General features: G+C 32.3%; 3 protein-coding genes across 4 annotated transcripts; 1 reads left to right on the top strand and 2 right to left on the bottom strand.

Annotated features, from left to right (window-relative positions):
• The first annotated feature begins 1,735 nt into the window (after window positions 1–1,735).
• On the top strand, window positions 1,736–5,352 carry LOC131647377 (protein GAMETE EXPRESSED 3). Its single transcript, XM_058917275.1, has 9 exons — window positions 1,736–2,179; window positions 2,501–2,830; window positions 2,926–3,172; window positions 3,398–3,682; window positions 3,765–3,851; window positions 4,040–4,072; window positions 4,198–4,257; window positions 4,350–4,492; window positions 4,830–5,352. Exons 1-9 carry the CDS (start codon window positions 1,943–1,945, stop codon window positions 5,265–5,267), a joined length of 1,860 nt encoding a protein of 619 aa, XP_058773258.1. The 5' UTR covers window positions 1,736–1,942; the 3' UTR covers window positions 5,268–5,352.
• A 796-nt stretch (window positions 5,353–6,148) lies between these two features.
• On the bottom strand, window positions 6,149–11,869 carry LOC131652911 (isoprenylcysteine alpha-carbonyl methylesterase ICME). Of its 2 annotated transcripts, none has more exons than XM_058922900.1 (11): window positions 11,600–11,869; window positions 10,106–10,182; window positions 9,913–9,982; window positions 9,742–9,822; window positions 9,010–9,084; window positions 8,606–8,707; window positions 8,373–8,513; window positions 7,051–7,116; window positions 6,828–6,971; window positions 6,586–6,676; window positions 6,149–6,488 (listed from the first exon to the last, which is right to left on the bottom strand). In XM_058922900.1, exons 1-11 carry the CDS (start codon window positions 11,764–11,766, stop codon window positions 6,327–6,329), a joined length of 1,176 nt encoding a protein of 391 aa, XP_058778883.1. In that variant the 5' UTR covers window positions 11,767–11,869; the 3' UTR covers window positions 6,149–6,326. The 2 variants fall into 2 exon arrangements, with proteins under 2 accessions (XP_058778883.1, XP_058778884.1); XM_058922901.1 differs by lacking the exon at window positions 11,600–11,869 and adding an exon at window positions 10,301–11,571.
• An 8,938-nt stretch (window positions 11,870–20,807) lies between these two features.
• Window positions 20,808–24,722, bottom strand: LOC131652910 (uncharacterized). The gene is made up of 9 exons (XM_058922899.1): window positions 24,403–24,722; window positions 23,991–24,120; window positions 23,746–23,846; window positions 23,063–23,188; window positions 22,845–22,965; window positions 22,634–22,718; window positions 22,229–22,342; window positions 22,071–22,110; window positions 20,808–21,146 (listed from the first exon to the last, which is right to left on the bottom strand). Exons 1-9 carry the CDS (start codon window positions 24,577–24,579, stop codon window positions 20,994–20,996), a joined length of 1,047 nt encoding a protein of 348 aa, XP_058778882.1. The 5' UTR covers window positions 24,580–24,722; the 3' UTR covers window positions 20,808–20,993.
• Window positions 24,723–25,576: the final 854 nt, after the last annotated feature.

Raw genomic sequence — 25,576 nt, 5'->3', positions numbered from 1 at the left:
TATGTCATTCTAATTTGAGGCACGAACGACATTCTGGTACAGAAGGCAGAGCGGGAATAAAGATTTTGGTATATTCTTTTTTTTTAATATTTGGATTAGGAATTATTGATAATATTGTGGTTTATAATTTATCATTTTGATAGTAATATGGATTATGGAGTGATTTTAATATATGGAATTTTAATCTTATTACATGAATGTGTGATTTAATTGATAACAAATTTATTATGATAATATACTTATTATACATGGTTTATTACATCAGTGTATTTTTTTAAAATGTCCAGTTTTACTGTTTAAAATGTGATTACGAAAGTATTCGTAACTTTTACGGAGATGCATTTCCAATATCTTTTTTGACAAAATATGAGTGCGACTCACTTACATATGCATTTGGTGTATATAAGAGTGCATCAAGAAATATAGTTCCTGATTCATGAAGGAAAATTTTGAATTTACATAAGTTAGCTTTTCACCACTAAATTTGGGATGAGCAACTCCCAAAATATTTGGAGCAATATGTGAAACTATAAGTACAAAACTCTAATTAGACTTTCATTACTTGGCCTAACACGAAGCGCATCTCTTCCAACACTAAAAGTACTCTTCAACACCTCCCTTCACTCCTTTAACTGGATTGAGATTGCAAAGATCTAGGCCTAATTCACCACTTACTTCCACACTCAAATTCTCATTAAACCCTCCCTGCACCCTCGAGAAATCTACATGCCACCCCTCATTTTATACATGACACCCCCCATATTTTTTTATTTCAATTTTACCCCTGGTGAGATACACAGAATTTCCGGACGAAATTTTCGATATACCTTGCCAAATTTCTGGTACAAGATACCGAAACTTTCAGTTATATTGAAATTTCCGGTATAACTGAAATTTCTGGTATGTTTCAACATTTGATTTTTTTCAATGGTTGAAATTTTGTCGACACTTTTGGAGGGTATTGGTTGCACCGACACATATGTGTGGTCCAAAATGCACCACCATATATATTAATAGGGGTCTTAGGGTTATTGGATAACATATCATTTCAATAAAATGTCTCTTCCTTAGTATTTGATTAATGTAGAAGTGTATTTCAATGGCTGCAACCCTGCTGTTGAAACCGAAATTCTAGATGGGCCTGAAACCTTCGCCACCTTGAAAGAAACGTTGAATAATTTGCTGCTTGATTCTAATAACATAAGGGTGACAAAGATCGAGTTTCGGGAGGACTGGATTGATACAAATGGAAGGGTGAAATACAACCTAATCGAGTTGAAGAATGATGAAGATGTGAAGGCCATGTGGAAATCATTTCGCCGTAGGATAACTAAAGGTCCGAACGAGTTGGACGCGCAGATCCGAAGATCTGTGGACGACATAATGAAGTGTCTTAAACGTCCGAAGTCATCCGTTAGTACCTAGGATTTCATGTTTCGGAGTACTGTTTATGTTTGTTGTTTGTCATTTGATGTTTGTTAACTATATTTGTTTATTATTGATGTTATTTTATTTTTTGTATCTAATCGAAACATGTACTAACAAAAAAGATTATGCAACAAAAAATATGTTAAATTTAGAGAGTAGCATGTAGATTTCTCGCACTTTTGACTGGATTGGAATTGCAGTCATCAAGGCCCATTCACGACTTGCTTCCCACTCCCAACTTCTCATTACAACCCTCCTTGCACCCTCTAACTGAATTGAAATCGCACACATCCATTCCCACTTCACTACTTACTTCCCACACCCGAATTCTCATTAAGACACCCCCTCTTCCGATACTCATTTGAAACAAGGTTTTCATTTTTTTCCTTCCCTTTTTACCCATTTATTTAAATATTTGAATTTTTCTCTTCAACCGTTTTTTTCCAGTTATGAAACTGCTTCATAACTATTATTTCTCCCCTGAGTTGAAAATTTTCGGTTCTTTATTACCACGATGTCAAAGATTCTGTTACTTCTTCTCCTCGCATTGTTACAATCTGTTCCTTCTCTGCGTTCTGCTTCCACACGTCATTGGCTTTCAAAACCTCTCATTGGAGATGATGGAAGAATCTACGTTTGTTCTCATAAAACCTTTCTCGCATTCGAAACCAATGGAACTATTGCTTGGTCTATTCGTGTTGACTACACATGTAATCTTGATATGGCCCCTGTTCATGCTGGTCATCGAAAGGTGACTCACTTTTTATTTTTTATTTAAATTTAGGTTTGAATATGGTCCTAGTATTTAGATTTCATTTGATTTGATTCTCTTAATTGTGGAGCGTGTTCGAAGTTCCAATAATGTGTTAGTGTCGAACATCAAATGTGTGATTAGATTCAGTTGCTTCTATTTTAAAAATTATTACTGATGTTTCCGTGTCAATGTTATGTTCGGGTCTGCTTCAATTTTTGCGGCCAATATTTTAAGAATCTATTCGGACATCAAACTAGCAAGATGCTTGTGTTAATGTTTGAGAGGTGGTGGTTATTAATTATTGGAAGGCACTTGCAGATTTACTTGGTAGCTGAAAATAGAATATTGAAGATTAATTATGGAAACATAGAAACTGCTGAGCCTACAGTAGAAGTTTTCTTTGGCGCAGAACCAGGACAAAAGGCAGAATCTGAAATTGTTGGACTCTCAGTAAGCACATTAAGCTCAACTGTATTCATCAATATCAAGAATCACGGACTCTTTGCGTATCTACCACACGGACGTTTACTTTGGAGTGTTGGACCTTTGCTTTACCAGTTTGGTTACCGTCAAGGATGCAAGAAAAATCTCACAGATTGTTCGTTTGCATCAGTTCCCGTGCTTGATCAATGCGAGGCCAGTATTTATGTAAGGCTTATGCATGTTAAATATGAAATCATTCATGTCGTTTCCCTGGTTTATTGGTATGACCGCTTTGAAAGAATATGTTTTTTCATTTGCAGATCGCGAACACGGAAGGACAACTATATTGTTTATCGGTCCGTGGCCGTGACTTTAGATGGATACAAGATTTTAGTTCATTAGACAAAAACTTCACCATAACTCCTGGAAACAATGGTCATCTGTATGTAACAGTGCCAACAAGAGCTCTTGTACTAGCTATCGACGTCTTTTCGGGTAATATCTTGTGGCAGGGTAGTGTTGGGCCATTAAGCAAAGTTGACTGTGCTCCTGTTGTGGACTCTAATGGTAAGCCACTTCCTGTATGCGTGTCGGAGTCCATGCTTCATAGTATATAATAGTGTTACCAACAGCGAGTGGCTAAAAATAGCGCTATTTGACAATATTTTGTACTGAATAGCTTATCACAGAACAATAACAATTTGCTGAAATTATGTTACGATATAGCGCTATAAATTTGAGAACACTGGTATATAAACAACTTATTTTACTGAAGCACACTTCATGAAGCAGGATGGATATCTATTGGTTCATTGGATGGATTCCTTTACTCGTTTTCGCCAACTGGGGTACTCAAGAAATTCTCTAGAAGAAATACGGAGAACTCTATTGTTCAAGTTGGTCCTTTTCTTGATTGTTCCGGATTTGCTGTGTACAGTTCACAGATAGAGATGGAAGGAAAAGTTAGCCACAGTATTGGCGAATACACTTCTGTTTCGGCAATTCGACCGAAAGCTGCAATCTTCACTATGTTGGTTCCTGCAACTGGATCAATCTATTGGTCTGAAGTCTATCCTGGTACATGTTTTTCGTTTTCATTTCCTCATTGCAAAGAAGAAACCTTTCTTATTTTCATAGTGATTGATTTGATTCAATTCAGGTCAAGTTTCAACTTTATTATCCAAGAGTGATCTAAGCCAATTTGTTGTGAATGAGGAAATTCTTCTCACATTTCTTGCTGCCTCAAGTAAGAGTCCAATCTCTTAAATATTCATAATTGGACTTTATTTATTTCTTTTTGTTATAGAAATAGCGCGCGAATACACAAACACTTATACAATAAACATTTAATCTATAAACACTGATTTAAGTTGTCTGTATTTCTTCTTTTCTTTTTTGAATGAACTAACAGCTTGGTCCTGACATTCAATGCAGAGGTGGGTACCCCGCTGCCATGCCGTACTTTTGGTAAAGATTTTTCTACACTGCCTTTCGATAAATAGTCGGGTTTTTTACCACCACTACTTTAATCACAAATCTCCAAACACACATTACACAAATTTATGTATAAGTAGTTTTTTATCACTTCATAGGTCAGAAGCTCGCATCTAGCTGCTCTCAAGCAAGGAATAAGCTTGTCAACATCTATTCAGGTAATGTACAATTTTGTAAATTAAAGAGTTTGAGAGTAAGTACATCTTTTTAACAAATGTTGAGTATAACTTGACTTTTTTTTTTTGGATAGGCAATGAAAGGACTATAGAACTGTTTCTGCTGTTTGAGTCATTTATGTTGGTGCTACTAATTGGACTCGTAAGATTCTGTTGTACATTTTGGTCAAAAAAGAAACTTCGAGATCAAGGCCTTGGAAGTTTCCTTGACAAGCGAGTAAGTCGAGATCCTTCTGTTTTTGTTCTTCTCCTCCTTCTTCCCGCTCTTTCTTAGTTTAATTACTTTGTTGGTCTCTCTAAATTATTTGTGAATTATAAATAGTTTCATGAGCTAAAATTATTTGTAGTTAAGTCCTTGAACTTGTCTGTAATTTCAAATTGAGATCCTGAATTTTTAAGTAATTAATGATTGGATCGGTCAAAATCAAGGACTCAATTACAAATTTTGGAGATCTATGAAAAGTATTTTAAGCTTTTTGGACTCAATTAGAGCTCAAAGACCAAGTTACAAATTCTTTCATAACTCACATGTTTGTACCCTTTGGACCATTCAGTGTTCTCTTCAGCTCCAAAAGAAAGCTTTGGTTAAGACAATTTCTGAGCTTGAGAAAAAAGCTGCAGAGGAATCAGTAGACAATGAAGTTTACCAAAAGTTGGGTGATACAGTAAGAAAAAAGGAATACATAGATAGGAAGCTATCAACTACATATAGTTTAGGCAGGGACAGGAGGACTAACACACAACAAAAATCTATGCTTCCTTTACAAATTGGAAAAGCAAAAAGCTATTCATTTCAAGGTGAAGAGAAGCAGAAGGTGACAATGTTTCACACATTGAGTGATACATCTAGTGAAAGCAGCATTGAAGGAGAGACAGACATGTTTGAGGTAATAGACTTATGTGATAAGGACAAAGGAAAAACACCTATGGTAGAGTTTACATCAACTTCAAGCAATGATGAGTATTTCACAAATGCTTTAGATGTGAATTGACTTGGAAGTTGTAGCAAATATATTCATGTAACATACTGTAGTTAGCCATGTACTTAGATGATAAATATCATACATGTAACTAATAAGTAGCAATATGATAATTTTCTTGTAAATATAAATTATATTTAAATTTTTTTATGAAAAAAACTTGTTATGATATACATGTAGCATTCATATTTATGGAGAGACAAGATTATTATGCATGAATTTTTAGATTTCTTTTGTAAAAGATCTACTACTAGTTGGTACTAGAAAGTCAAACTGTCAAATACAAATAGTATGAAAATATGTTGATTGTCTAAACATGTCAAATGCTAAAGGTGTATTAATTTTTCTTACTTTAAATCTCCAAAATCTTTTTTTCTTAACCAAGTTACTAAACCATGAACAAATAACTTGATTAAATGTATTTAAAAAAGAAATGAAAACAAAACTACCACTGTATAACCAAAGTTTATTTGAAAAAAAATTATTAACTCATTGAGAATTTTGAAAGTATAAATGCATGAGAGAACATTATAAAAATCTTTCTTTTAATTTGACCCGAAAGAAATGTCAGCTGTATATTTTTCGTCGAAGAAAATGAAGTTATACATTGTACATATATTTTGAGGAATCTTGATGGGTAGAAGATAACTATTTAAAATTCTTAAACCATTATAGCATTAACTTTTGTAATATTTTAAATTGAAAATCAGATAAAAGTTATTTGAAACACAACATAGATAAGGAATCACAACATATTGCTATATCTATATTAAAAAAATAGTAGTGCAAACTTTTCAACAATAAACTTTTTATGTTCAAATTAGTAAATAAATTTAACATATAAAAGTGGATAGAGTAAATGAATGCAACACCCTGCATTCTGATAGGCTACATTAATAAGGAATCTCAACCTATATCTCCCAATAAATATGGTGTGTGTGACAGAATACATGAAGAGTCTGAGGTATACATATACACTAAAACCAGAGAAGAAGATTATGAATAAGAAATACAAAAATAGAATATAAAAAAGTTAAGACATAGAGGATGATAATCCATCCAGTAACAATCTTAGAAGGGACTGATATTGTGAGCTAACTTTAATAAAATCTCAGGAACAAGCCGTTTCCTCGGCGGTGCGACGGCGTCCTTTGCAAGAGCATCACTATCATTTGCATGTACTATAGAAACTACATGTTCAAATAGGTCCTCTTTACCACCTCGGAGTGGATCCTGTACAGCATAGTTGAAAAGAAGAAGCTTATAAGACAACGAATTTTTATTTATTTTAAAATTAGACAAAAAGAATTTGGCATAATTTTCAACTTACTTGAAGAAACAAATCTGTATGTGTTTTTCCATCATATAGAATCAGCTCAGCTCTTGCCCCTGCCTTCGTAAGAGCATCAGCAAACCGTTTACTGCAAACAATCACTTAGTAATATCAATAAGTGAAACCAATGTCACTGAAAATACAGCTAAAAAATTCATCATTAAGACCTATGAATATGATAGTTTTTCAAATGAAGTAAAAGCGCATGACGTCAATAAAGTTCAAGTCTGCATACTCACCTGGCAATTGGTGGTATGGAATAATCACCAGTTCCGTGGAAAAGAAACATAGGGGGCAATAGAGGAATGGAATCTTTGATGCAAGGGTCTTGAATTTTGATTTCGGGAGAAAATTTCTTCAAAGATTGTTCAGCTTCCATTATACTACAGTGATAATAAGTTACTAGGATTGAAGAATAATTTAACACGCAGTCTTAATGAAACTAAGTTATTTTGGACATACCTTAAAAAGATGGAACGGTACAAGCCACGATTGTGAAAGTGATCAACTAAATCCAATAAGTTGTATCTGCACATATGTTGAAAGGGTTAACTAATGATCCTTTGCCATATATAAACAAATTGATCAGGGAACAAAATTCAGCAGGACAGTTGTCAAAAGGACTCGGTGAAGTTTGGCAGTCTAAAAGTTATAGAAGATGTTGCAACATGTAACATGCTATTGATTATTACAATAAGAAGCAAATTTATTTCAAAGTTATGGTCCCCAAATATAATTCCCTTAAAGATTTCTTTTGCAGTATTAAGCACCTCGACGAGGATAGTCGTCGGCTAAAATATGGTGCATCAAACTCCTACTCTAGAACATCTAGGTGTATGGCAAATATGCTGTAAACACTTAGTTATAGATTGTAACAAGCTATAGTGAGAGTAACTTAATAGGAGGTTGGAGAATCGACCAGCTCCAGCAAAACATAATGGTCTGATATTAAAAGTCACCACGAGTGTTTCCCATCGTGGAAAGGGATTTTGAATATATATTCAGGATCTGAAACACCTGCTCACAGAGGAAAAGGGGTATCAAATCAGCAATATGGTCAGCTAAGGCAGAAAACTTCTCAACGACAAAAACAAATAAGTTTCCCAGTAGGTGGTATTAGCTCATGGATCACATGATGTTGTTGGGCTAATGTCTAGTTTCTTCATTGTTCTGTCCAAATGTTGTTGTGTTCTGTCAAACTAATTTTTCAGATAATTTATTTAGATCTAAATCCTTTCTATTTGTTTGATATAAGAGTTTTCTAGTTCTTGATAGACCCAATGTGGCTATCCTCTATTTGACCAACATTTCTAACTAAAACTCTGTTTGCACTCAAATCATGGTAGGCATAATCTACTATCTTTTCCCCAATAAGAACCAGTTCTATTTTCTCTCGGATACATTTGTTTTTGATTTTATCTTTTTTAATGTGGCCACTTATCCAACTCAATATTCTCTTCTCCACAGCACTTATATCTCAAATACTTGTTAGTCCTTTATCACCTAATATTCCGTCATTTCTATTCCTTTTTTTGTTTAAATTTCGTGGTCGTTTTATGTCAGGTTCTCTTTCAAACAACTGGATCATGTAAGCAATTATTCCCCAACTAGGTTTTCTAGACAAATAACAATAATAATGGATAACATGAAATTATATGAAAGAAATGAGTCTGTTTTCTAGACAAACCAAAAAGAACTGAGATATATTATTGAAATTGACCATTTTCTAGTATTATTGCAGAAGACTGAAGATGCCGACAGGGACTTTTGAAATAGTATCTTACCCTCCTGATAAACCAAAATAAGCTTTTATCTGTGAAATGCTCCATGAAACACTATCTCGATTTTCAGATTCTATGGCTGCTTGTTCCAGTAAAGCACAAGACGAAATATGTGCACCGGCAGATTGTCCCATAAGGTAAATCCTATTACATAGTTATCAACAAAAAGGAAATATCAATCTCAATGTATAAAGATATCATATGAAAAAGAATCATGCATGGTAGTAGAATTTCACCTATTAGGGTCACCTCCATAACTAGCTATGTTGTTAATGACGAAGGAAATTCCCTGACAAGTATCATTTACCATGTCACTGATGGTTCCTTGAGGAAAATTTCTGCATTCAAAAGTAAAGAAAATATTTTAACCGCTAAAGATAGCATAAGCTTTTCAAATTAATTCTATCAAATATGTTGTTTCTACCCTTTATGCTTTATAACACTTATATGCCACGGAGCAAGATTAAGTTTAGGAAATAGTATGAGGAAAAATTTATGAATAGTCTGGACTCGATGCCCTAAAATAGTAGTGGACTACAAAGCACCCAATTTGTCCATCAGAATACCTCAAACATAGAGGAAGTCGGACCAAAGGTAAATTGTAGACTCAATCTTGCACTTCTTGACTTAGACCAGGTACCTGTAATCAATGCATGCCACCATAATGTCTCTTTCTGCCAACTGTAGTCCTAAAAGGGAGCCCCATGCTTTATACCTGAATCAAAATCCAACAAAAATCAATTTATATTAAATGATAATAGCTAGATGAACATAGCTAAAAATGCATATACAAAACTAAATTATTGTCATGTCATGGTGCTTCAAGTTCAAACCAATTACTTTTGGTATGAGAAAGTGCAAAAGAATTCAAACTCACTGTTACATAAACTAAATCATCCCATAAGTCTGTTAGAATTTTCAAAAGTCAATTTCAACCACCAGGCATGGTACACTTCTTAATTGAAGAAGCTATACAATCATAACCAGTTAAATTATGTTGTTTTGTGTACACCCAAGAGTACTGTTGTATGTTTTAAATCGACATCTATAACATGTAGTTATAATATTTTCAATTAAAGACTTCAAGCACAAAGAACAGTGCATGCCACTTTTTTAAGGTACAGGGCATTTCCAACAATATAGAAATCTTTGCACTATAGCCTAGGCGATGAAATCGTTCAAAATTTTATCCCAAATTTTCTTCAGATTCTGACATTCAAAGTCCATGGTAAGTTTGGGATGGTTTTCGTATAAAATCAACAGTGTGGCAATGCAGAGATGGGTTGGGAAGGCTTAACATGGAAAAGGATGTACTAAGTTTGCCTAACACCTAAATTCAAGCAAAACCATATTTATATTTCAATCCACTCACCCAATAATCCATGCTCCCCCGGTTACAAAAATCAAAACTGGCTTAGGTTCACTGACATCAGCAGGTAGATACAGATCCAACCTGCAAAACCATAATTTGCATTAAATTGGGTATTCAATACACATGGAATGATCGATATTATAGGACGGATTTACTAGTGTTTTAATCAACCTGTTTCTAGGTTGATCTCCATAAACAATGCTTCGCTTTACCTTGCTTGAGAAGAAATAGTAATATGCAACTGCAGAAAATAAATAGTAAGAAAACACTGAAGGTGAAGCAGCCAAAGTAAATTAACATAGTCCAACATTTACCATTACTAAAGATTCGAAAGCAGCAGAACTGCACAATATATTCAACAAACCTTGTAGAAAACCGGGCATAAGAAGCATGGCATAACATCCAAGAGCTAGCAATTTTGTAATCCAACGGTAACCAACCCTGAATAGAATTTCAATAGAAAATCAAACACACCACAGAATACAGATAACAAATCAGAATTTAATTTCTGCTACAACAAGAAAATCTTCATGCTTATCATTATAAAGAGTGAGCCTACCAGGACTTTGGTGCATCCGGTGGGGAATCTTAATTCCTTTGAAAGGATCGTTTACTTCTGTTAATCTGTTTTGGGAGTTTCAAGCAGACACTCTTTTCGCAAGAGTGTTGGCAAGATCAACTTTTAAACTTAATACTGAAAGCTTATAGGGTCAAAATAAACATGTTTAATAGCCATTTTTTTCATGAGTTTATAGTTTTTAATAAGATTATAGTACATGAGCTACTTGAAGTTTAACTGAAAATATAAAAATAAATACAACAAGCCTTATCCCACTAAGTGAGACCGCTACATGAATCAACTGTTGCCATAATGTTCTATCTAAAACTAGGGGTGGCAAAACGGGCTCGGCCCGCGGGGAAAGCCCGTTTTACCCGCACTTTTTTCGCGAGGCGGGGCAAGGTTTTATGCCCGCTCTCTTTAATGTGTCCGCCCTGCCCCGCCCCGTTTTTTTGTGGGCTTTTGCGGGCATTTGTTTTTTCATAGAATTTTCAAAAGGAAGCCGAATGCCCGCGAGCTTCCTCGCCCCGCCCTCACTTTTTTGCAGGGCGGAGCAAGGTTTTAGACCCGCACTCTTAAAAAAGCCCGTCCGCCCCGTTTTTTCGCGGACTTTTGCGGGGCGGGCCTAAATGGGACGGGCATGCCCGTTTGCCACCCCTATCTAAAACCATGTTTCTCTCCAAATTGATAATCTCTAAATCTTTTTTAATAACTTCTCTTATAGTTTTTTTAGATTTTTTTCTACCTCTAACTCTTTAACTACTCTCCATTTAATCCACTTTTCTTATTACAAAATCTATACGTTTTCTCTCTGTATGCCTAAACCACTTAATTCTATTTTTCATCATCTTTTCTATTATGGGTGCTACCTCAACACACTCTCTCAATATTGTCATTTCTAATCTCACATTCGAAAAATAAATAGTAATTAAAAATATTTTTTTATGACATTTCATATATTTTTATTGATAGACTAAAATATAATAACCATTAGAAATTCACACATAAACGTGAAGTACAGGGTTCGAACTCTAAAGCCTAACATCGACCTCGAATCTAACAATAGTCAATTTTTAAGATTAGTCAAAATTGATATACACTATAAATTCAATTTAGTACTAGTATCTTACCAACTTATCCAAACACAAAACAACTTTTTTTCTCTTAAAAAAAAGTGAAATATTCAAACCTGAACTTAATTTGGTAATTTCGTGATACAGTAAAACCAAAATTAACCATAAAAAAGAAAATTAAGAACTTAATAAATAATTTTTACGAAAAACTAAACAATAAAAATACCCGAGATATCGAAGAAGCGTGAAGGCGAGGTGAGTGATCAAGTAAGCCTCTGCGGCGACGTGTTCAATAACTCCGGTGAAAAATCGTTGTCGAGCAGGGCGAGAGCGGTGGTTGTTTTTGCCGGCTAGTCTCCGGAGATGTTCACGGTGGTTGTTGGGAGATGCCATCGCCGGCGACGGCTACGAAATAGGAGATTCGATTTGTTCGAGAAAATAAAAAATTAAATTATTGCATGCCTCGTTTTGTGTAGCGCGAATATTTAGTATTCGATAGGTATTTATAAATATAGCCGCAAAATATGAAAAAATTGTAATTAAATTATGGCACGCCTCAAATAATATAATATTAATTATTTATCCTTGAATAATTAAAATTATATTTAATAAATCATTAAATATTTTTAAATTAATATCTTAAAAACACTACTACTCTAGTCTGATTATAATAAAAAAACACAACTTTCATTAAAAAATATAGGTAAATATATTTAATTTCTTTGATTTTATGTAAGAGAGATAACACAATTAAAGTAAGGATAATTTTAAAATAAAAATATTAAATGTGTCTAAATTTCTTAACATTTACTTATATTTGAAGTAAAAAAAGATTTAATTTTTTTTACTTATAAATAAAGCCAAAAAAATATATAAATGATACATATTCAATATGTTGTGAGATCTCTTATTTAATATTTTCAAACTATTTTACTTTTTTAATCTAGTTCTTCTATTTAAGGAGTGTTTTAATCAATGCTGAGTGGCATATTCAATATGTTGTCGGATCTCCTATTTCTCTTGATTTTGATTGGGCTAAATCTATTTGGTATATGGACCTCCTTTCAAATCTATGCATGTTTTGAGACTTATTAACAGTAAAGTTCGCTCAGATAATTTGTTACAAGTTAGGGTTGCCCATTAGCCACATTTTTAAGAGGATTTTGAATCATGTAAACGGAAAGTTGATGTATACTCCATCCAGGCATTGAAATTGAGATATGGATTAGACATCTCATATAAAATTGTAAAGAAGTTTTTTTTATTCATTTACAAATGTAAAATTTATATTTTATTATGAATAACTATTTTTATCTGCTTTTAGTTTTTGCATGAAAAATGTTCCTTTGTTGTTAAATTATATTGTTATCTCTTAATTTTGATTGTTTGATGGTTAGCCTCTTCGGGGTAGTTTAAAATTGTGATCTCCAATTCATGTGTTAACTTTTGAACTATAATCATTAGATTTAACATCACGTCAAACGTCGTATTAAGAGTCACATCAAATTTTTTCGGTCATATTTGTTGAATTCTTTTCATTCAAGTTAAAATCTCAATATTTGTTAAGTGCTCTAACAAATATTAGAGTTTAACCTTCTCTCAATGATGTATCAATAGTTACCTTACACTCTTAAAAGATATGTTTAGAGAGAGAAGCTCTCTCTTCCTTCTAAAATTAGGGGTTCGTTGGACGTTGTCTCCCCTCTAATTTCAGAGTTTCTCTCCTAACACGGAGGCTCCCTCATTCCTAGCGAAGGTTTCTATCCCTTTGTAGGTTTCCTTCTATCATTTCCATTAATTTGAACCATCCATCTTTATTGGATTCTTGTCATATTCTACCTTCAACATCCATCATATATTCTCTCCACCAAAAATTACCATGTGCTCACAGTCGCATTTCTGAATCCATCTTCCCCAACCAATAGGTCAATGTTTTGGAACAACCATCATGGAAAAGACCTCTACCACCAGAAATTTCGAAATTACTGAGATACTGTGTTTTTGTTTGGTTCAATTGTGTGTGTTGTGCTTTTATTTAGCCTATTTTAAGTGTGTCTTCATGGTGTTTGATAAAATGCTTCAAAGAGGATTGGATGATGGAAATGGGTTTTTGAAGTGCGGTCTTTGCTAACTAGACTCTCTATTCCTTTCAACAAAGGCTTCTTTTAGAGATGATGAGTTTAATCAATTTGAAGAATCAGTATAATTAAATTGTGTGTGATAAAGCCAAAGAAATGATTTGTAACTGAATAGAGTTAAAAATTGTGGTTCCAAACTCATTTATTTTTTTGTGAAAGAATGTTGTTTGGTTGTTTGGATTAAGGAATTTGATTAGTAATAATTGATTAGAATCTAATTTCTCAAAGTTTGTTATTGTCCAAATCTCAACAGACTAAACTATTAGTGTTGATTTTAGTAAAAGGATGAAAAATACCCTTTATATGTTTCTCACTTTGATTTACTACTTCTGTTCTATCTTATTAGAGTTTGACCTAACTCATCCTTACAAAATCGGTTGGTAAGGTGAGGAGCGTCCCTTTATATATACTCTTTCAATACTCTATCTCTAACCAATGTGGGACTTTAGGATCTTCCTAATACACCCCCTCACGCCTAACACTCTTTTTGGGTTTGGTGCGTGGATATTAACGGTGGGCGGCCCATGGTCTGATCGATAGGCTTTGATACCATATTAGAGTTTGACCTAACTCATCCTTACAAAACCGGTTGGTAAGGTGAGGAGTGTCCCTGATAGGCTCTAAAAGAGAACACTATCAAAACCCTAAGAAAGCTTTAAAATTCTACACTACAGAAAAGATAAACAAGACTAATAAAATTAAACTTCATTGATTTCTTTGATATCTCAAATGTGTCAAAGACACTACATTATATAATGTCGCAAATGGATAATCTAACAAAAGGCATAAACACTAAAAGCCCACTTAATTGATAATTGAAAAGCCCAACTAAAATATAATAAAAGTACCACTAATAAACTAACTTAAATAATACTAATTATTATATTAAAATACTAACTAAATATATAACTAATATTTAATAACCACTCTCTATCATTGCCGCGGGGTTCACTTGAACCTTGTCCTCAAGGTTCTTAAAATTATAATTGTAATAGAGTTGAATTTAATAGTGGCTGCTATGACACTTTTTTTTTTCATTATGAAAATTGAAATAAAAAACATACTAGCACATGATGATGATGGGAGAGAGAAAGTGGTGGGGGTAATGGGTGGTATTGAAGACAGCTGTGTGTTGCGACCGTTGAATGATGATATTGGAAAGAGAGTGGGATGCACAAAATAATGACAGATTTTATTTTCTCTCTCTTTTTTTTTCTCTTTCTTTTCCGTTCTTTCTCTCTTTTCATTTCTGCTTCTTCATTATTTCTTCAACACCAACTTGTTTCAGTTTCTCTTCTTTCTTTATTTTTTTTAAATAAAACTAAATAAAAAGCAAAATGATAGAAGCAATCCAATGGTGGTGGTTTCGGCGGTGGTCGTTGTTTATCTAGTAGATTTTCCGGTGACCACAAAAACAGTAGATCTAATGATTTCTCTGGTGAAAAGTTTTGAGTTGATGTCGGAGACTCCGCCGGAAGTGATGCCAGAAATTTTGCCGGAGGCGGCGCCGGAAATGATGAAATTTTCTTTGATCGGGTGGTTTGGTTGGAGGTAGTCGCAAATCTGCAAGTTTCGTCGGAAGAGATGATTCCGGAGATGATGACAGAAGTGTTACCGAACTTTTCACCAGAAAAAACGTCGAATTTATTGTCGGAATAGTCGCCGGATTTGTTGTCGGATTTGTCGTCGGAATAGTTGTCGGAAGTGATGCCTGAATCGTCACCGGAAATGTCGCCGGATATGGGTTTTGTGAATCTGAAACTTTTTTAATTTTTTCTTTTTCTGGCTGATTTGTTGTAGTTCTTTTAAGAGAATATTTTTCTCTCAATTTTCTGTGTACATCAGACATTTCTTGAGATTTTTGCTTGATAGAAAGAATAGTAGTTTGATATTTTTTTTCAATAGCTCTCTTTTCATTCTTATACTTTTCTTCTGCTTGAGATAATTTCGAAAGACATTCTTGAAAAATTTCTTGAAAATGATTTGGATAGATTTGAGTTTGTTGTTGGGTGAATGATTGGTGTGAGGTCAAAAGTTGTTCAGATGTGTGGTGCATTTGTGGTTGAAACCGTGAATCCAATGAGTCAGATGTGTGATAGTCATATGCTTGTTGTTGAAAGGGATGGGTGTTGATATATGTGGGGTTAGGGTTTGTGTGTGATGTTGTGGTATAGAAATCCGATGGATATGAGTTATGTGTATGTGGTGAATACCCATGATTAAAATACAAACTTGGTGATGAACAAGCTACATGAGTGTTGGAATAATAAGGTGTGGTAGGAGATGCAAAAGAGGGGTTTGTGGGATAGGTAGGAGGAATACTCCATAGATGATATGAAGGTGTGTGATAATGATAATCCATAGGAGGATTTGAGTACATGATGAAAGCACCAAATTGATAGGCTCTAAAAGAGAACACTATCAAAACCCTAAGAAAGCTTTAAAATTCTACACTACAGAAAAGATAAACAAGACTAATAAAATTAAACTTCATTGATTTCTTTGATATCTCGAATGTGTCAAAGACACTACATTATATAATGTCACAAATGGATAATCTAACAAAAGGCCTAAACACTAAAAGCCCACTTAATTGATAATTGAAAAGCCCAACTAAAATATAATAAAAGTACCACTAATAAACTAACTTAAATAATACTAATTATTATATTAAAATACTAACTAAATATATAACTAATATTTAATAACCACTCTCTATCAGTCCCTTTATATATACTCTTTCAATGCTCTATCTCTAACCAATGTGAAACTTTAGGATTTTCATATCTATTGAATGTTCATATTTTCTATAAAAAAAATATGTGTCAATAGTTAGAAAAAAAAAATTATACAACATGTCTTTTCTCAAATAATTAATATTCTTAGTGTAGTTAGGAAACAAAAAATGTATACATCGTGTGAATTTTTGTTTTTTTTAATGTTATCTCAATCGTTTAACAAAGTACAACTTTGATTTAATGACCGAGATTTAATTTTATTGATCGAATACATACAATGATTTAAATATGAGTGTTACTTCCAACAATTTAACACTTACTTTAATACTGTTTTATTAATATTCACTATAATTTTAAGTTAAATTCGTGTGGATCTAAATATTACTCCAATAGTAGAACAGTGTTTTTTTGGGTAGTAATAATAGAATAATGTTGTTAGCAATGCAATTATTTATAGTATAAATGATTTAAAACAAACAAACCTTACAAATTAAATTGTTTCGTTAATAATTAGATACCTAAATCATTTGGAAAAATCCTTAACTAGAAAATATCATTAAAAAAAAGGAAGAATCACTTAAATAACTTTTTAATCCGCTTGAATTATCCATTTGTTCTATTTCTATTTTCTATAGACACTAGATACTTCTCACACACACAAAATAAAAAAACTAGAAAACATAGTATTTCAATGTCTTCGTGCAAAAAGAATATCTTGAGACGGATGAACAATAAGATAGGATTTTAAAATAGGATTATCAATTTGCATTTGTTAATAGAATTCATGTGAAGATTATTTGTTTGAAAAGTCAGAGATTTTCTCTTGCAGTGACGAGGATATAGGAAAAAGTTATTTCTAAAAGGTTATGAAAATAAACTTGATTGAATTTCACTAAACCATTCATAAAAAGATAAGGTAAGGAAGAAAAATGATAAGGTAAAGGGTCTTTTGATAAAAATAACGGTTAACTGATAAGTTAGTTGATAGTTTAAAGCTTATGGTTGATGACTGATAACTTATAGCTTATAGTTGAGACTGATAGCTGATAAGCTAATTGAAGTGTTTGGTGAAATTAGCGGTTCAACTAACTTATAAATGTAAAATGACATAAAAATTATTTAATACATAATTATTTTATTTTAAATTAAAATAAATTATAAAGGATAAAGTGAATTTTTGTTAAAATAATAAGGATAAAAAAGGAAGAAAAAATATAAGCTATAAGCTAAAACGCTATTTAAAATAGCGTCTGAAAAATAAGCTACAAGCTAGCAAAATAAGCTATAAGCTCGTGATGACAATATTGTTACCAAACGGGTCTAAATTGTCATTTGAGCTTATAAGCTATAAGCTCAAAAATTTGTTTTACCAAACAGACTCAAAATATCCTTAATGGAAAATCATAAAAGTCGGATCGTACAACAATTATGTGCAAAAAAAATGCAAGAAAAGAAAGTAAGATGTCAAATATAAACCTGAAAAAGTTTCACAGGACCATGTTCGAGATACTAAATAAAGCACCTTATAAAAGGATCTTCAAGGTTTACCAAAAAGAAATTAAGCACACCTATTCATTTGATCCTACCATCTATCACAATTTTACAAACATTTAGACCCGCGTCTCCAAAGTGATTTTGAGGTTCAATACTTGAATTTGAGCGATATCATTTTCTAAACTTTAAACATCGATAGTAGTAATCTTTGTCTTATACTAAAAACACAACTAGCTTAGCCGAAGGGCTTCTTAACTCAGCTCAACGATTTTAAGACTAAAGTGGGAGGATCTGAAAATTGTGGCTAGGTTAAGAAACCATTCATAATCCAAGGCCAAATGATGAATTAGGGATAGCCAAAGGACAATTCTTGATCAGGAACGTCCTTATTGTAGAACGCCGCCACAAGAAGAAACGATGATAAAGCCAATATCTATTAACGACAAGACAAACAGTTTTAAACGAAAAATACAACTTTACTGATATAATAAGGCAAAGAAGAAGAAGGAAAAGAAAAAAAATATCCTTGATGTAAAATCATTATATTTGAATCATACAACAATTATGTGCATAAAAAATCCCTTGAATCAATTTTTTATTTATTTTTATTTTCACCAAAATTCATCATTTTTTTGTCTATAAATAGAGACTTGTTTCATTTGATTTGGACACACACAAAAAATTCACTTTTTTCTCTCAATTTTTTCTATTTAGCCTTCAAAAAATTCTTGTTTGTAGCTCTAGACATCTTTGTAGTAAAATAGATCCCAACAATAATCCTTTTAACACCCAAAATTCTACAAAATTAAAAAAAAAATTAAAATCAAATATTTAAATCTTAATTATTTTAATTTAGTTTCAATTGATAATTGAGAAGTAGAAATATATAATCATAAAAATAAATATATAAAAGAAAATAAGAATAAGAAATAAAAGTAGTGGGGTAGGGTGTTGAATTTTATTAAACAAAACCATTGTAGTGATAAAATTTGAATGTCTGTTGAATGATGAGGTGGAAGAGAGAGAAGATGATGTGAAACATAAAAAGTGAAAAAGTAGGGTGTTGAATAACTAAACATAGTCTAAGACTATTTACAATGGAGGTGTTGAATTTTTTTTTCCAATAGTTGAATTGGTACAATGGTGTGTTGAATCATATGTTGAAAGTGATGTGAATTATTTAGTGTTGAAAACATTCAACATGTTGAATGAGAAATTAGTGGGGCCACATAATATTTTTGGCAAATTATTATTGGTTGTGTGAGTGTTTATATTTTTATTTCATGATAATTATTTAATGTCATATATTTTATATATTAAATAAATTTTTTATTTATTTTTATTTTCACCAAAATTCATCATTTTTTTTGTCTATAAATAGAGATTTGTTTCATTTGATTTGGACACACCAAAAAATTCCACTTTTTTCATAATTTCAATTGATAATAATATTAATATATAATTAGTAATATTAAAATTCATCATTTTTCATAATTTCAATTGATAATAATATTAATATATAATTAATTTTAATATATAATCATAAAACAAAAATATAAAAGAAAATAAGAATATGAAATAAAAGTAGTAGGGTAGGGTGTTGAATTTTATTAAACAAAACTATTGTAGTGAGTAAAAGTTGAATGTGTGTTGAATTATTAGGTGGAAGAGAGAGAAGATGATGTGGAGTATAAAAAGTGAAAAAGTAGGGTGTTGAATTTGGAAACCATTGTAAATAGTCTAAGGCTATGTACAATGGTTTGCATATTCAACACCCTCTTTTTTCACATTTTATTCTCCACATCATCTTCTCTTTCTTCCACATAATAATTCAACATTCATTTAATTTTTACCCACTACAATGGTTTTGTTTAGTAAAATTCAACACTCAATCCCACTATTTTAAACAATCACAATAACCAATAAAATTTGCAAAGTAATATATGTGGGTCCACACTTTCTCATTCAACATGTTGAATGTTTTCAACACATATTAATCCACATCACTTTCAACTCTTTATTCAACACCTTGCACCTATTCAACTATTGAATAATTTTTTCAACACCCCCATTGTAAATGGTCTAAGACAACTAAGCACACATATTCATTCTACCCTACTACCTACCAAGTTTTACAAACATCTTGAATTACAATAAAGGTTGTCAGAATTGAGTTTTTACCTTGTCTCGTTTTGTCTAGATAATATCAAAACTTAAAATTAAAATATAAAATCATAGAGTTTATCTCATATTAAAGTAATATTAAATTTATATACACGACATATATATACTAATATAATATTATAAGTGAATCAATAATTTAAAATTTTAACTTAATTATAAATTAAAGAAAAAGTAATAATAAAGTGTAATATTCATAAATTTGTATTTGTATTGTGAAATTAATCACCTTCATGACATGGTTTGCTCAACATAAAAAAAAAAACCTATTCAAAGCTTGACCCATCTACTCCCGATCTCAGTTTTACAGCATCCTCATACATTCATTCATTGACTTGGTTCCAAAGCTTGACAATATATCTATTTCCATATGCTTGAATGACATTTTAGGGATGACAACACTTTACAGAGATGATATGATAACCCTTTTCAGAGATACATCTCCGAACATGTTTTCGGATAAAAATAGAGGAATCTAACTTGCAATATCTTTGTTGGTGTGATTTTAAATGCGACCGGAGACCTCTGAACGATAAGAACAATCGTGATTTTTCTTAAGGGTGGGAGAGACATCTCCGAACATGTTTTCGGATAAAAATAGAGGAATCTAACTTGCAATATCTTTGTTGGTGTGATTTTAAATGCGACCGGAGACCTCTGAACGATAAGAACAATCGTGATTTTTCTTAAGGGTGGGAGAGCACCCCTAAGGGTGGAAAAACTAACCCCCTAATAAAAATGAAATCAAACAATGTTTAAAAAATACATAGACCCAACTTTATGGTTCAATTGATTTGTAAATTGCTCATTTTCTTGCAACTTGCAAATGTGCAGCTTTTAGAGAGAGCAATTTGAAAAAAAATTGTTTCTCAGATATGATTGGTTAATAGGAATAAACCTAGTGTAATTATGCATACAATACTTAATCAAATAGTCAATAACAACTAAATCATTATTCATCCCAATATCTACTACAGTTCACTGTAACCAATTTGTATTTGGAGGTGAAAACACAAAAATGTCTACTTGGTGTTGTTCCAATTAAAAAATAACAACTTTAGCCAAACTTCTACCTTAGCCACCATCTTTGAACTGCAGATAGAGGAGTCTTCAAGAACGGTGCATGACGGTGGACGAGTGGATTGATCGTCCTCCCAATTTTAGCCCAAACACTCTGATGGTATGCAGCAGTAACAGGAACATGATACATGAGCTTTAAAAGCTGCAGAATGAAAGACAAAACTCATAAATAAATGCCAGTATGTCTGAGGTAATACTTAACTAATTCAAATTAGAGGTTGTGTATGGGATCATCTAGAGCTGCTGCACAGTACAACGTCCTGTAGAACCGATAGATTAAGAGAAAAAAAATATTTCTCTCGCAAAATCAAACAGCCCTACAACTTGTTGCACCGTGCAGCGGCAATAAAGGATCTAAATATTTAACTTGTGAGGAGAATTCTATCAGCACAAATAAGTTTTTTTTCTTGATGTATATTATAGTAAGGACAATGCTCATTGATACCAAAAAATAAAATAAAATTGGCAACTTTAACATGAACATGTAGTTGCAAAGAAAATTTTCATCTATTAAGGTGACTTCTCACCTGATTTTTTGTTTTTCTTTCTATTCTATTCTCAAACATTTATGCAATGGATATCATATTAAGGAGATATTTAGATAGACAACTTCATTAAATACTTACTAAATAATCGCTAATTCAATAAACACTTATCATATGAAAGCCTGTATATAAACCTATTTCTATGATTAACAAGTGAATAAAGGTAAACTTGGTATAAGACCTGAAAAAATAATTTGTCTAAGGTATATTAAAGGGTTTATGAAAACAGCTTCTGGTCATACCATAAGATATTTCTTGTAAGTTTTTCTACAGAATATTTGTACAAATGCAAATAAATTCTTCCAAACACTCTTTCGAAAACACAAGTCTTTTAGCGATTTAGGTATCAAGCAGATTATAGATATTTCCACCAAACTAATTAAATATGGTTTGCCTAACCAAGCACTAGTGATAATTTCAGACGCATGAGTGGAAAGGAGTTTAATATATCCAATTAAAATTACTCAAAGCAATAAAAAAAAAACTCGGCATGTATATGTATAGTTCAAATTGAAACAAACCTGCCAGTACATGAATGTTTGTATTATGTTGCGTTGCCACCTGCAAGTGTTGTTCGAAAATAAAGGTTACATGAAGCAAACAACAACTTCAATAGAAAAATGATATGTCACGGGAATATTAAGGAAAAAGTTGGAAAGGAAAAGTTTGAGAAACTAACGAGAACAACGAGATGATGAGTAGGAATCCAAGTCCAATCTCAGCGTGTGATGTTAGTATATTGAGAGTAGTATTGTTTGACTCCACCCAAACACAAGGCTCTTCCAAGTACTTCCTATTCAAGCAAAATATAAACTACTTAGGTTAGATATTTAATATTTGATGCATACCAAAAAATAGTGTCCCCAAACAAAAATTGCATGCAATCCACTATTGGGAGTTGAGCTAGGTTGAAGTCTAGAAAAATGACTAACAATAAACAATTATAACGCCTATAGATGTGATGATAAACATATATAGAGGGCGTTACACTCCTATGCTTAAGGAGAGTGCTGATGTCTCTTTTAGACACATTACAGTTTGTGGGTCGCTACATTTCAGTATAAAACTGTGACGCTATTTTTACCTGTACAAGGTAGAGCGACTGAAATTACGTCTAAGGAACTTGGCAACGTGTTCAAATGACCAACATAAGATAGGGATCAAAGCAACTGCAACATAATTAAAACGTGTTATTGAATACATGATGGGGAATTGACAAAAAGGAGTGATAATATTACATCCCTTCAGGAGAAAACAAATAAGAATATGGTGGGATTAGACCAAGGAATACTCACATTTAAGGCAAAGATGCGATGTAACAAATGTAAGGCAGTACACAAAGTATATAAAATCCTTTGAAGCAATTATCGACTGAAAGTAAACTTGCAAGGCCTGCATATTCCACGCTCTTGGTTTCTGCAATTGCACAAAATAACATACAACATATTAAAGATAGATGAACCAAAGCATCAAGAAGATAATGTTAGATGTAAAATCAAACACCAAAACTTACCCCATATTGTGAGTACAATGAGTATAGAGAAGAACATGTAGTACCCATAAAAGAAAGACGATAAGCCCTATGAGAAAGATGCTTAGGTATCACTGGAACAGCTGCAAGGAAAGCCACAACAAACACCTGCAGAAAATGTTCAAATAAAAACATCAGCAACAGAAGTGTAAATTGATTTTTAAAAAATTATTATATATATTAAATTGGCACTAAATAAACATTTTTCAACCGTATCTGAGGTGATTTGAACAGTGTCCCTAGAGGTTATAACTTTATAAGGTCAAACTTTTACCACTGAGTTTTACACCTCATGGACAACAACAAAAGTGACTCAATATAAATAGAAAGAGTCATTTATCATGTACATTTGCCAAATTAAAATTTACATCTCACTTTCCACCATAACAAGTGCACAACATGGAAATTTGAATAGTGATCAAAACAAGTATGATCAGTAGTTGCATACCAGCATATAATTGACATGTACAATTCTTAAGAACAAAGATCTTTTAGAATTAGAATATAAATAAAATATCATCAAGTGATCAGAAACAAAAGTGAGAGTAGAAATGAAGAAACAAAGAGTCAAATACAGTAATCAAAACTGTCAATACGCCAATAGGGCATATCTTAACCAGAATATGTTATGTGGGAAGTTATGATCAACAGTGATAAGACTTTACCCAAGCATTAACAGAGAATAGAATTGTTTGTCGATCCCAACGCAGAGGAGTTGGATTAGAACCCGCAGTTGCAGATGTCCCAGAAGTTCTATTAGTAGATCCTGCATAAAAATCCAACGGATATAGTAAGACTCAGTGCAGCGTGAAACAAAGACCAAATGAATATGATAACCAAGATGAGCTCCATCCATCACAAGCTTTTTGTTCAATTAAAAATATGAAATTAGCAGAAATAAAATATTCACCAGTGCTTCTTGCCCGAGCTTGATCATTTGACCGCGGTGGTGCTGATGATGATGATGATGAGGTAGGTGTCGGCCGTGGTGGCTGAGATGAACTGCCAAAAGACATCGGGTCTACCACAAGATCAGGATCCTGTTCGGTATCCAATAGTTACAACCAATTTCCGAAGTTAGTGAAGACATCACTGATATAAAATACACAATATGCAACCCTCCAAAATACTCACAATAAAACTAACACAACCGAAATCTCATAAAGAAAAAACAGTTGTGCACTGTTTTGATATACACAACTTTATATGGAATTCTATTAACTAAGTTTGAAGTGAAGATAAATGTAATACTAATTTAAAATAAACAAGAATGAATTAGTGCTCTGCTATGGTGACCTAATTAGGGCAAAAAGAAGGCTTACAACATAGCGTTGATAGAATTTGCGTTTGAAGTGTGAAACGACGTCGGAGCGAGAGGACATATGCGGAGGGATGAGAACGTTGGCCCAGTAATCGGGCCATCGAGAGTCGTTGTCGTAATCGTATGAATCCGCCGCCAATCGCTTGAGTTTCTGAGGATCTTCTTTCTCTTCCCCCATTTTTGTTGTTTCTGCTACCTAATTTTCAACACACTATTCACTTCTTCTCTCACTCTGATTTTTCTACGCAAGTGGGGGAATATTTTTCTGTTCTTTTTAAACGCAAAACCATGTGTCGTTTGCCAGCGGGGGGTTAATTAGGGATCTTCTTAGTTAATCTAATGATTCACATCTAATATTAACATAAGTTAAGGTGATTTATTAAATAAATAAAAAAGACAATTTTTCATCTCACCCTCACGACTCTCTTACGAATTACCATTGAATTGACTAAATTACTCTCGTGCTTCCGTATATATACTTCCGGAAGCACTGTTTATTTTGTTTAACGTTATTTTATTCCGTAGCCGCACTTACTTATAAATTTTTCGATTTATGTAAAACTTATTCCGTAGTCGTATATCATATATTTTTCGATTTAACTTTTTATGTAAAACTTATAACTTATTTATTTTTAACAAAATGTAATTTTTAAGTATTTATTTTTCCCTTAATTGTAAAACTCACATTTTATATTCATTTTTTTATATGACTGTTTATAAATTTCCACATTGCTAATGATTTTTTTTAACTATACCTCTATTAAATTAGAAAATAGTCTTCTCAATATTATTTCTTTCTTCTATAATATCTTTATTATAGAACACAAATAAAATATTTTTTTTTCTTTGCAAACAAAGTTATGATAATCCTTAAAAGTCATATATAAAGTTGGTTCCTTATTAATAGATTCAATGTAAAATTTGTAAGATGTATAATGTGTCCATTCAAACTCACATTTATATTTGATATTCTTGCGCATCTAGCAATTAAGTTGGTTTAAGAGGACAATTATTATACTTTAACAAATTAAGTTTTTATATTCCTAAATAAGTTACTATTATTGCTACCAAAAAAACAAGTTACTATTATTAATATAGTATATTTAAAAAATAATAATTAGTAGTATTTTAATTTCTAATATAATACTAATTTTTTTCTTACTTTATTTTTCCAT

Source organism: Vicia villosa, linkage group LG2, assembly GCF_029867415.1.
Source record: "Vicia villosa cultivar HV-30 ecotype Madison, WI linkage group LG2, Vvil1.0, whole genome shotgun sequence".
Taxonomy (NCBI): Eukaryota; Viridiplantae; Streptophyta; class Magnoliopsida; order Fabales; family Fabaceae; genus Vicia; species Vicia villosa.
Note: the sequence above shows the minus strand (reverse complement) of the source record. Positions and strands in the feature narration are given on the sequence as shown.

Bases quoted from the DNA above. Each gene is read 5' to 3' on its own strand.
- LOC131647377 (XM_058917275.1), top strand. From the start codon at position 1,943: ATGTCAAAGATTCTGTTACTTCTTCTCCTCGCATTGTTACAATCTGTT. The intron at 3,173-3,397 runs GTAAGCCACTTC...TTCATGAAGCAG, and splicing joins TCCTGTTGTGGACTCTAATG to GATGGATATCTATTGGTTCA. The intron at 4,073-4,197 runs GTAAAGATTTTT...ATCACTTCATAG, and splicing joins GCTGCCATGCCGTACTTTTG to GTCAGAAGCTCGCATCTAGC.
- LOC131652911 (XM_058922900.1), bottom strand. From the start codon at position 11,766: ATGGCATCTCCCAACAACCACCGTGAACATCTCCGGAGACTAGCCGGC. The intron at 8,708-9,009 runs GTACCTGGTCTA...TTTTGAATGCAG, and splicing joins GTGGCATGCATTGATTACAG to AAATTTTCCTCAAGGAACCA. The intron at 8,514-8,605 runs GTGAAATTCTAC...ACTATGTAATAG, and splicing joins TATGGAGGTGACCCTAATAG to GATTTACCTTATGGGACAAT.
- LOC131652910 (XM_058922899.1), bottom strand. From the start codon at position 24,579: ATGGGGGAAGAGAAAGAAGATCCTCAGAAACTCAAGCGATTGGCGGCG. The intron at 22,343-22,633 runs GTAAAAATAGCG...TTGCTTGAATAG, and splicing joins AGTCGCTCTACCTTGTACAG to GAAGTACTTGGAAGAGCCTT. The intron at 22,111-22,228 runs GTTAGTTTCTCA...CAACACTTGCAG, and splicing joins CTCATCATCTCGTTGTTCTC to GTGGCAACGCAACATAATAC.